Source organism: Molossus molossus, unplaced genomic scaffold, assembly GCF_014108415.1.
Source record: "Molossus molossus isolate mMolMol1 unplaced genomic scaffold, mMolMol1.p scaffold_m16_p_15, whole genome shotgun sequence".
Classification (NCBI taxonomy): Eukaryota; Metazoa; Chordata; class Mammalia; order Chiroptera; family Molossidae; genus Molossus; species Molossus molossus.
Window position 1 is genome coordinate 41,134,035 of NW_023425350.1, and position 12,713 is coordinate 41,146,747.

The window sequence follows — 12,713 nt, forward strand, 5'->3', positions numbered from 1 at the left end:
AAAATAAGGGTGTGGCTGTGTTCCAATAAAACTTTATTCACAAAACAAGGTGTTAGCCAATGAGCTGGATTTCTAACCTATGCCACAGACTATCCCAATCAGATCTCTCACTAAAGTAGGAGACAACTGGTGGTTAAATCCTTTGAGTAGCTTCCCATTTGATAGCATTTGTTGTTGCTTAAAGAGATGCATAGGTTATACACGTGTTTCTGTCCTGAAATTTTAGTAGTTTGACTTTTGTTCTTATCTAGCTGGGAATATCATCCACTTCCACATTTAAGTTATATATAGATGCTGCTGAAGTTAACTTACCTGTGGCTCTCAGCCTTTAAAAATGTTAGATGGCATATTTCTTTTTCTTTGTGGAAGAACAATACTATATTATTGACCCAGTGAAATTACTATTCATTTATTTTGCCTGTAGCAAACTAAGCAGACAGAACTTTAGGAAAACTGTATCAGTGTGACTTCGTTAGAATAGTTTCAAGTTAGTTACCCTGCTTGCCATAACACATGTTCCAAGTCCTCACCAAAGTACAAGGGTTTATCTTGGGCCACACTTCTTGACAAATTTTGTTGTATGCTTCTAGGCATTCGGGTTTGACACTGTAAAAGCTTGTTTCCTTTTTTGCTAGGAGGTAAGAGTGAGCATCTTTTCTTAGATCAACTTTCTGGACAAATAAAGATATTAAGCAGGTGTCTTGAGGTCTGTTATAGGAAAGTGTCAACCTCCAGAGCCCACTTCATTCAGGGGGTGCGCAGCCATCTTGCTTCCCTAGAATCTCTATAGTAATCACTATAATAGTCATAATTAGAAAGCTTCTTGGTCATTGATAACTATCTGATGCCCATAAGATTAAATGTTGTGTTTTTTTTGGTCTTGCCAAGAAAATTCAGTTTTCATATTCTTATTTTTGGATTATAAGTTAAGAGAACCAATCAAATTAACTATATTTGACTGTTGGATGCTTGTAAGCACTTTATAAACTAATATCCAGGATCTAAAAATAACTTCTCAGGTAAAATAAATAACTCAAATCTAACACAGTATATATGTATTTTCCCATAGGAAAGCACAAGGAGAAGACAAAAATATTCTGAGTTGCAAGAATTTTTGAATGCAGTAAGACGTTCTCCGCAAAAAGACAGCTTTATGCAGTTCCCCAACTCATTTTATGAACCCCATCAAGATTTTACAAGTCCACAGACATTCAACAAGTCAAGATGTCCACCTTGGTACACATGCGCCTCTACAGCTGGTATGGGAATCACAGACTTAGAAAGTACCACAGGCTTTTGGCCTGCAATTTCCCAGTTTACCCTTAGTGAAGAGTCAAAGGCAGATGTATATTATTATGGCTTCACCATTCTTTTTCTTCTGATATTAGTAGGTCTTGCTTTATATTTTCTCTGAATGTATCAAACAAAATCTTTTTGGCAGTTTTTCAAGTTCCAGTTCTTCACAGAAATGTTAAAATTCTTATTTCAGGGCTTCCTCCCAGACATTTTCAAGGTAATTGGCTTATAAAAAGAGAGAATGCATTTGACACAGTAAGTTTGTGAACATTCTTGTTTTATACTAGAAATGGTGTCATGATACAGTTTGGAAACTACTGAAGTTTCAGATCACCCAGAAAATTTTAAAAAGGGTCATTCTAAAAAAGGGGGTTAACCTCTTTTATCAAAGGAGCAATTTGAAAATTAAAATGTTATTTATAGGGACAATTTATCTTACAGAAACTTCCTTTTTAAGTACATAAGTTACACCTCAAAAAGTTTTAGATAAGCTGGTATATAGATATCTTCTAAAACACACAACTAAAAGCTAAGGGATTTTATGAAATGATTACTTACCTTACTACAATATGGACATTCACCAAACAAGATGTTAAAACTCTGTCTACTAGTCTGTAGTCCTCTCAACCACTGACAGTTTTAAAGGGAGATAAAGGGAACAGGGTTAGCATGCTTACGGACACTCCAGAAGTCTACCTTCTTAATTTTCTTTTGCAAGAGTAAGGGGAACATTTTCTGAGCCAATTCCAAACTACTGATGTGCTGAATTAACACTGGTGTATAACCAAATTACAGGCCCCCGAAACACACAAAAATAATGCATACAGGTGATGGGGGACCTACCTAAATATATTAATCACAAATTAAGAACTAATATGTGAAAGATACCATAGGCTCTTGAAAATTTAGATATTAATTCTCAACCATTAATTACAAGCATGAGACAGTTCATTTTTAAAAATTAAATATTCATTTTTATAAAAGAAAGCACATGTCCCCTTAAGATCTCTATCATTAGAACTGATATTTTATGATTTTATGTAAGGTAAACTGGCATCTCAACCTCAGTTCTCCCTTGTTAAAATGCAGACAGCACTAACTACTAGATCTAATCACAAAAATCAGGTAGTGATACCAGGGAGAACTCAGAATCGAATGCACCAGACAACTGCAAGGTGTTTTGTATACTGATGTACATATAGTTTATAATGTGTGAACTGTGCCCTAATATGACTGCTATACCGAGTGAATGAAAGCAGACTTCACTTAAAGGCAGTGTCACTGACTAAGAGTGCTGTGAGATACTCCGGTCACAAAATGTGTTCTCAATATCAAAGTAAGATTATTACATTTATTCTATACTTAAATCTAGCCTGAAAAGTAATAGATGCTCCATAGTGCTAGTTCTCTTTCATCTTATTGCCACCACTACTCCCAACCGGATGAGTCTGCATATCGTTACACGAGTTATTTACTGAAAGATTCCAATGTTCCATCAATGTGTGTGTCAGTAGTAGTCCATAAATATATTCTGGATATTTTAGGACATTTCTTCACTTATGAAAAAACATGAAGAAATGAAGCACATGGACATCTGGAATGAACTAGTAATGCCGGAGCCAATGGCAAAAGAGATCATATTGAAATAGATTTGAAGAGTCTAAACATGTCAAATGTGCATTCTTCCTATGTTGTGTTACCTGAAAAAAATATTTCTGATGTTATTTTTATTTTACCTCATATAAGCATATTTGATGGAAAGGCTGTCCACACTGGGAATTATCACACACTTGATCAGGAATGGCACCATCAAGTTGATAGGCATAGCAGATTCCACAATCCATAGAAAAATCCTTCAAAAGAAAAGAAATATTTATAACTGTGTGTGTTTAAAACATACAAGATGAGGTAAGAGAGAATGAATAATATGGTATAGACAATATTAAATTTTTATAATTACAGTTTTTATAAAGATAACTATAGCACTGTATTATAGAAACTAGAATCACGGTACTGTGTAGCACTTAAAAGCTATTTGTTTGAGAGTACTCCCTTTTTCATCCAATAAATTATACACAGAGACATATTTAAAAAATTATATTTTTGTCTCAAGATGTTTGGGCTTAAGTAATTTTCCCATATTGTACATCAATATACACTCTAGTGTTTAAAAATAGGAACTGCTGATATTAGCTAGGGATTACTAACTAAACTTCAGAATTGTGTAACTAAAGGAAAAAGACAAAAACATCTCAACCACTTTAGTAGTCTATAATTTAGCAGCTTTGTCAAAAATCAATTCTAAGTGTATCTGCAGTGTAGTGGTGTCTGTTCAGTTTTGAAAAACGGTACTGCCATCCTCACAAACACCTAGAGTAAGCTCATCAGGATTTCGTTTCAGTCATCCAGAAGCCGAGAGGATAGAAAATCCAGACATCTCGTTAGTTGCTTTGGACCTTTCCCTCTATTTTTAATAATAAAGATGTCTGTCATTAATCAATTCACTGTTATGAAGACCATGAAAAAAGTACACTTATAACCACCAATCAAAGGTTAACAAGTTCTTCGATGCAACTGGCTTGCAGTTCAGAAGTCTGTCGTAATCTTCCAATTCTCTCACTTTCAGCCTCATTTTTCTCTGGTGCCTAAAAGAACACTTAACTTGCATTATGCAGTCCTGCTTGGAATATCAAAGCAATGAAAAAACTTACAGATTTTTCCAGGATAGCACGAGCTGGAAAATCAATTTCTAAAACATCTTTTAAATTTTGCAAAAGAGTATTTTCTGGATCCCTGAAAGCATGAAAAAAATGTTTTTAAATTAAATTTGTAAAATCATAGAAAAGTAACAATTCTATTGCAAAGATACCTACCACAAATGTATGTTTCTGCTCAGCTTAATTCCCAGGGGTTTCACCACTTCAAATATTTAAATAAAAAAAAAAGTTTAATAATTTAGGGGTTGTTCTCATTTTATAAAACCATATTTGGCACACAATTTGTCCCTAATTTGAACTGACATATATATAACAGTTTTAGGTGTACACCACCAGTTAACATCCATCACCACATATAGTTATAGATTTTTTTTTTCTTGTGATGAAAAGTTTTAAGATCTCACAAAATTTTCAAATGTACAATATAATATTGTTAACTATAGAATTTGTTTAACTACTTGATCAGAAAATGAAATATATTAAAAACCCAAAAGTACACAGTTCAAAATGATGAGACATTTTAACAATAGTAAACAAGGATTTTATGATTCTGTTAAATCATTTAAATCTGAGATCTCACACCATGGTCAGCTCCAAGAAAGCAGCACTCAGGAAGCATAGTAGGATGTCTGGGGTCCACCTCTATATGTATTGAAGCATTATTCCCTAGAATAAAAGAATATAAAATTTTTACAAAAACATAAAGGAGTGTCTGGCTGGGTGCTTATTTCATTGTATATACAAGGAAAGAGTAAATGCTTTATAAACTTTTCATATAGGTAAATATGTCACTATATTATCATTTAATTAAAAGAAATAGATTTTGAAATTATAATTGTGGCTAAAGATTGGGGACCCTAAGTTTCAAAAAAACAGAATCAATTCATAAGTTAATATAATGAATTTACTTAAGAATCCTAGTCAGAATTCTATTAAAGTTTAAATAAAAGGTTCTATGGAGTGATGAACATTTTTAATACAAAAATTCACAAATCAAATTTTTTTATCTTTATTGTTGAAAGTATGATAGATGTCCCTCTTTTTTTCCCCCCATTGACACCCCACCTTCCAGCCCCCCAGCCGTCACTGCACTGTTGTCTGTGTCCATTAGTTATGCATATTAAGTTCTTTGGTTTATCTCTTCCGCCCCCCACCCCTCTTCCCTCTGAGGTTTGTCAGTCTGTTCCCTACCTCCAATGTTCCTCAGCTTATTTAATACCTAATATTACTTTTCAAGCCCTGGCCGGTTTGGCTCAGCGGTAGAGCATCAGCCACAGACCAATGAGTCTCGGGTTCTATTCCGGCCAAGGGCACGGACCTCAGTTGCGTTCTTCTCCAGCTCTGGTTGGGGTGGTGCAGGAGGCAACCGGTCAATGTGTCCCTCTCATATTGATGTTTCTTTCTTTCTCTCTCCCTCCCACTCAGTCTGAAGAGAAGTAGAAAAATATCCTCAGGTGAGGATTAAAAAAAAGATAAATAAATTACTTTTCATGACTTTCTTGAAAAGTAATAGAACTACGGTCAAATGTATAGACTAAAAATACAATAAATGGTAAAAAGAAAAAATGCTTAAGATTTGAGTTTTATGTGGGTTTATAAGAATACTTTCTGAATTATTTTGTTTCATCTGAAGTTTTCCCCTGTAAGTTAAAGGGTTCAATTCCTATTAAATTTGAAATTGTTCATTTAGTAAAAACAACTAACCCTGTTTGCAGAATTTACAAAAAAGTTATTTCTACTTGATACTAGATTCTTTTATAAATTTTATCTGTACCTAGAGTACTGTACAAATTTCAGAAATTTTACTTTTTTGAAGGTGCAAAGTATAATTGTCTAAGGTGAATTTAAATTTCATTTTTATGGTAAAAATGTCGATAAATTCTGTACAATATAGTGTATAAACCTTTGGCTAAGGTTGGCAACAGTATAAATACAATTATCACAGGTCTAGCAAAAAGGTAACCAAGTAAAATAAATATGTCATTCAATGAGAAAAAAAGATGTACAAAAAATTAACTTATTATCTCATTTGTTAATGCATCCTTTACCATAAACACAAATTTCATATTAGCCTTTAGCAAAGTCATCTACTGACTCCAGGAAATACTGTCACTTAACAATGTCTATATTAACTAATCTTTCAATTAATTTGCTGAAAACTTCATCTTAAAAAGGCAAATCAAAAGGGGGGGGGTCTAAAAAGTAAACATAGAGAAGAGTAAATGAATAAAAACCAAGTTGATTTTGCTGAACAATGAGAAATAAAAAGTATATTTATCTTTCTCTGGCCAGAGAAAGACAAATATAACATGATTTCACTTATTTGTGGAATCTAATTAACAAAATAAGCTGACGAACAACATAGATCCAGAAACATGAAAGTAGACAACAGACTGACAAAGCTCACGGGGGTGGGGGGGGGGGTGGGGGGGCGGCGCGGGGAGATAAACCAGAGCACTTGTATGCACAGATGCATAAGCAATGGACATAGACAACAGTGCCGCGAAGACAGGGAGGAAGGTGTCAGTGGGGGAAAAAGGACATCTATAATACTTTGAACAATAAAGATAACATTTTTTTTTTTTTTATCCTCACCTGAGGACATTTTTCCATTTTTTGTTCAGATAGAGCGGGAGGGAGAGAGAGGAAGAGAGAGAGAGAGAAATATCAACGTGAAGGGACACATCGAGTGGCTGCCACCCGCACGACCAACCAGGGCCGGGGACAAACTGCAACCGAGGTACGTGCCCTTAGCGGGAACCGAACCCGATTCTCTCTGTACCGCAGGCCCACGCTCCAACCGCTGAGCCAAACCAGCCAGGGCAAAGATAACATTTTTAAAAAGTATATTTAATCATAACCTGATAAAAATAATTATTTTAATGGGGACATGAAGATAAGTCACTACACTTCTTTGAAGAAAATATTTTCATTCTTAATATCTAGTTGTTCACAAATATACCAAAATTTTGTTAATTGTTCCAAATCACATACTGTTAGTTAGCTTTAACAAACTGGGTAACAATACCATTTGTAGAACTGCTATACAATTATACTTTTCTAATAACATAATCTAGTATGCCTGGGTAAAACTATAAAAATTACTCACTAATTGGGATATGATTCACATTAGAATTTCAAAATATCCTTTGGATTATATGATTTGTAACAACATAGATATTTGGACCAGGAAAAAGGCGAGGAAAGATATAAATAGGTATCTTCTAGACATCCAACTATAGTATTTACTGTGAACTCAAATATTTAAAACATCTAAAATCTTGAGAGAGGCAGAACTTGAAAACTGTTTTGCTTACTCGTAAGGAAATATATAAAACAATCATTTTATAGTAACGAGAATATGGTGATAATAAAGGATGATATTTACAGTTATGTATCTTTTTCATTCCATATATTTATAATAAAGAAAATAGTTCAGCCCTGGCCGGTTTTGCTCAGCGGTTAGAGCATCGGCCTGCAGTCCCAAGAGACCCAGGTTTGGTTCCCACCAAGGGCACGTACCCTGGTGGGGTCGTGCAGGTGGCAACCACTCGATGTGTCCCTTTCATGTTGATGTTTCTCTCTCCCTCTCTCTCCTTCCCCCTCTGTCTGAACAAAAAAATAGAAAAATGTCCTCAGGTGAGGATTAAAAAAAAAGTAGGAATAAATTTAAGAATAAAAAAAGAAAATACTTCAAATATAATATGTATAATAAAGAAAATACTTCAAATATATTCAGTTATTATTGTGTGCTTTTTGTCTACTTTTCAATGGCATGCATGGCTCATTTCAGGTTCTTTTATTCTCTATATTTTTTTCAGAAAATATTCCCAGATTTGTTCACACTAATCTTCTCTAGTTTTATGGATGAAGACTTCATTATTTCTAATATAGTTCTTTTTCCTAAGTAATGTAAGTTTTGAAAAACCTGCTCCACTATTTTGGTGCTAATTAAAAGCTAATTTAATACCATCTCTGAATGCTCTTCCACTGGATCATCACCTTTTATAATGAAACACCTCACTACTTGCCCTTTTCCCCTGAAATATTTACATTTTAATAGATAGTAATAAAAAAAAAAGTTCATCCCAAAAAGTTTTGAGAGTTTACTTCATGCAGAAAAGTCTCACCTAAGAGTCCAATGTCATCTTTAGATTAATTTTCCTAAGGACTATAAAATATTATCAAATATCTTAAAACAAACAAAAAAACACATTAAGCCTCTTTTCCCTACCTAGTGCAATTCTACGTGCGGTTGCACTCCGTGTAGGTTTCTCGGGCTCCAGGACCCAAGTCTTCTCATCAATTTCATCCATTACGTCCCAGAATGTCTTCAGTGATTCGAGTGCTGCCAGAAACTGACCATGAATGCTTATGATGGAGCTCTGTGAAAAGAGAGATGACTGAAGTTGAATGGCACTATCAATTGCAGATAAACTTTCACTTAAAACTAAATTTAGAAATTGTAAGTTGTTTTATTTCAGCTAAAACCAGTACGTGAGTCAACTTCCCCTGCTTCACAACTCTTCAACCCCATCAACATGAACAGAATTCCTTTGTCACTGGACTGTGCAGTTCTCAAAAAAGAATGGCCTTTTTGATAAATGGTGATGGAAGAAATAAAATAACCATATTTACTTTTATGATGAATTTTGTATTATATGTCAGTAATTAATAATACAAGAAGATATGTATGTACTTTATTAATGTATGTAATATATATTGGACATAATGTATACACTTTTAGAATGAAAATAATATTTTCATTTTTGCTATAGTTGTCAAGTTAAATGCAGTACTGTTTGTGACCCAATTAAATTACTTTTAAAAGTTATGAATAAATAAGTTTTCAGACTTAATTAGGCAAAAAAAAAGTATGAAAGGTGTTACATTTTAAAAACAAAATCAAACAAATTACAAGATCTCTTTTGATGTTAAACTTTTAGCTAATCTCTGAATTCAGTATTTTAGACATTAATCCTTTATGGGGTTTAAATACATTTTCACTAAATGATAAGAACTAAAGCCATCGCTGATTTTAAAAATCAATTTATATTTCAAACAAAGTCAAAAGTTTCCCATAAAATGTTTAAAAGATACAAGTATTTACAAATATGTTTATATAAAAAGCAATCAAAACTAAAATAGTTTTTTATAAGAATGATTTATTTCAAATAAGGAAAACATAAAAAGTCATTGAAAATACTACAATGCATTCATCCAAAATAACTGATGCAAGCCAATGCAAGAATGCGATATATCCTGGGTAAGATGAAAAGAAAGCATTCACTCCCTTAAACTTGTTTGTACTATGAACTTAAAGAAATCCCACTCATTCCATCTCTTCAGTCATGGTTTACACTTAGAAGAATTCATGGTTCAGCTTCATGGAGCCAGTTTCAACCCCTCTAACCTTTATATAGTGAAGACGTTTAGGTGTAGGAACTAGAGCTTAATGTCTGAAAAGAAGCATTTATAATACTGAAAGTAGAATATCTCTTCTGGTATACCATACTTACCTGTAAGTTTTGATGTCAGAATCCAGAAATCAGAAAATTAAATTCACAAGTTTGTTTGTTTTACTATGGGCTGTGCTTTATTATTTTTCACTAAATGCATCACAATTTGTAACATACCCAAATAAGAAACCAGTTGTGATCCTTATAGATTTCTTCTCTTAACACCTAATGATTTTAATATATTTCTTGACAACTCTATTACCCTAACATTATTATGTACCATTAGAACAATCCCCTAGTTCTTATCTCCATATCCAGACTAGCCATCCTTGACTTCAACTACCTTACTGCACAGTACCTGATCTAAAATATAAAATTGAACATATTAATTCCTCTCTTAAAACCAAATCAACCTAACTGGGTTTTTTCCCTCTAGTAATATTCCCCTAAAATCCATTATTTATATTGCAATTAAGTTGATTTTTTAAATTCTGCAAACCTGATAGTATAATTTCCTGTTTTATAGTAACAGTTTAGGTGCAGTTCTCAAAGTGATATTTTTCATTGTAGCAACACAAAATGATAGCAATACAGAATGCAAATGCTGTTCATTAAATATTTAAGTAAACTAAACTACATGACATAAAAAAATCACTGATGACCATCATAATTCTATTTATTAAGTCTACATTATATACAAGTAGCTTGCAAATTTCGTTTTACATTATCGTTAGGGATTAAAGCCATAGTTATTATCATGGCTTGCAATGAACACTTTTTAGTAAGTATACATGTGTTTACACAGAATAAACTGAAAGACTTTCCATGGGTATATTTACTACTCCAAGGTTAGATGATCACATCCAAATTTGTTTAGGCCAGATGGAAAACTCTAGAACTACTCAGCCATCTCTACATAGATGATTTTTATATGGCTATCTAATAGGCACATCATATTCAGATTGCTCCCAGCTGATCTCATCTTCCCAAAGAAATCTTCCCCCTCCTACTGGTTTTTCATGTTGGTGAAAGGGGATACTATCTGCCCTATTGCCCAAGCCAGGAATATAAGTGTAGTTTTAAGTAGACTACTAAAACAACCTTCTAACTAAATATTCTCTCTTTAGTCATAACCTTCTAAAAACTCATGATTTACACTGTAATTATATTGATTTTCCATTCTGCAAATCTGGTACTAAATTTCTTTGCTTACAATAAAACAGTAATTGATCATCAGATGCATACATAATAATCCAACTGCTGGACAGTATGCTGGGTTTTTAAAAATAGGCTTATTGAGGGATAATGGACATACAAATAACTGCACATATTTAATGGTACAAATTAATGCATCTGGACATATGTATATCCCCCACGACACCATCACCACAATCAAAGTAAGAGACACATATCCAATACCTCCTAAAATTTCCTTGTGTCCCTTTGGGTTTTCTTGGTAAGAACAATTACAATGAGACCTATCCTTTCAATGAATTTTGAAGTACACAATACTGTATTGTTAACTATATGCATTATATTGTATAGCAAATCTCTAGAACTTAACAAAATAACTAAACTTTATACCTACTGAACAACATCCCCATGTCCCCCCACCCTCCAGCCCCTGGCAACCACTATTATCTTCTCTGTGCCTATGAATTTGACTATAGTTAGATACTTCATATTAAGTGGAATCATGCAGTATTTGTCCTTCTGTGACTGGCTTATTTCAGTTATCACAATGTCCTCTAGGTTCATCCATGTTGATGCAAATGGCAGGATTTTCTTTTTTAAAGCTCTTTGTATACACTACATTTTCTTTATCTATTCCTCTATTGATGGACAATTACATTTTTTCCTGTCTTAGCTATTGTGAATACTATGAACATTGCAGTTCAAGTAGCTCTTTGAGATTCTGATTTTAATTCTTTAGGATATATACCCAGAACTTGGATTGTGTGATCATATGGTAGTTATATTTTAAATTTTTTGAGAAACCTATGTAGTCAAATCTATATAGTCTCATTCCTAGCTCCACCACTGAAAGTTAGTTGCATCTTTCTCAGCAAATTACTTAATTTCACTTAGCCTCTTTAAAAAGGAAATAGTGTTAATTCTAGCATTAATCTCATATTAGGATTTGAGTGTGATAATGTACATAAAAATGCTGAATGCTTAGCATATAGTAATGCTTAAAAATTGATAGCCATTATTATAAGACATACAGTCCTTGACCTAGAGAAGTTCACTGCCCATTAAAGGAAACAGCAAATCAAAAAAAAATCTTTCACAATGAAGCATCATTAATATAAAAGGTTAATGAAAAATCAATAAAAATAAAATAAATATAAAAAGGTGGAGAGAGAATTCCCCCAAAGAAAAAAATCACATGACCAAATACAAAATACTCAACCTAGTAAGTTTAGATCTTATTAAAGACTGGGCAGAAGACCTGATCAGATATTTCTCCAAATAGGATATACAGATGGCCAACGGATATATGAAAAAATACTCAACATCATTAATCATCAGGGAAATGCAAATTATAACCACAATGAGATACCACCTCATACCTGTCAGAATGGCTATCATCAATAAATCAATAAATAACAAGTATTGGTGAGGATGTGGAGAAAAGGGAACCCTTGTGCACTATTGGCGAGACTGCAAACTGGTGCAGCCACTCTGGAAAACAGTATGGAAGTTCCTCAAAAAGTAAAAATAGAACTAGCATATGACCCAGCAATTCCAAATCTGGGTATTTATCTGCAGAAATCCAAACCACGAATTCAAAAAAATAACATGCACCCCTATGTTTACTGCAGCATTATTTACAATAGCCAAGATATGGGAGCAACCTCACACACACACACACACACACACACACACACACACACACACACACACAGAAATATTACTGGGCCATAAAAAAGACTGAACTCTTGCCATTTGCTACAACATGGATGGACCTAGAGGTTTTTTTATGCTAAGTGATACAAGTCAGACAACACAAATACTGTACCTTATGATTTCACTTTTATGTGCAATCTAAAAGTCAAAACAAATATAAAAACAGAAACAAACTCATAGATACAGAGAACTAATTGACGGTTGACCGATGATAGGAGTGTGTTGGGGAGTTGGGTGAGAAAGGTGAAGGGATTAAGAACTACAAATTGGCAGTGATAATATAGTCATGGGGGTGTAAAGTCAATAAGGGAACATAAGGAATACAGTCAAT

General features: G+C 33.5%; 2 protein-coding genes across 2 annotated transcripts in view; one reads left to right on the top strand and one right to left on the bottom strand.

The window, feature by feature from the left end:
• VRK2 (VRK serine/threonine kinase 2) overlaps positions 1-1,210 on the top strand; it is an 80,567-nt gene extending 79,357 nt beyond the window's left edge. Inside the window, exon 14 of the mRNA XM_036262627.1 lies at positions 1,070-1,210. Within this exon, the coding sequence (XP_036118520.1) occupies positions 1,070-1,101 (32 nt within the window). The 3' untranslated portion in view covers positions 1,102-1,210. The remainder of the gene's footprint in view (positions 1-1,069) is intronic.
• A 198-nt stretch (positions 1,211-1,408) lies between these two features.
• FANCL (FA complementation group L) overlaps positions 1,409-12,713 on the bottom strand; it is a 51,199-nt gene continuing 39,894 nt past the window's right edge. Inside the window, exons 7-13 of the mRNA XM_036262630.1 lie at positions 8,248-8,398; positions 4,596-4,679; positions 4,170-4,215; positions 4,008-4,089; positions 3,033-3,149; positions 1,855-1,926; positions 1,409-1,521 (exon numbers count right to left, since the gene is read on the bottom strand). Coding sequence (XP_036118523.1) covers positions 1,486-1,521; positions 1,855-1,926; positions 3,033-3,149; positions 4,008-4,089; positions 4,170-4,215; positions 4,596-4,679; positions 8,248-8,398 — 588 coding nt within the window. The 3' untranslated portion in view covers positions 1,409-1,485. The remainder of the gene's footprint in view (positions 1,522-1,854; positions 1,927-3,032; positions 3,150-4,007; positions 4,090-4,169; positions 4,216-4,595; positions 4,680-8,247; positions 8,399-12,713) is intronic.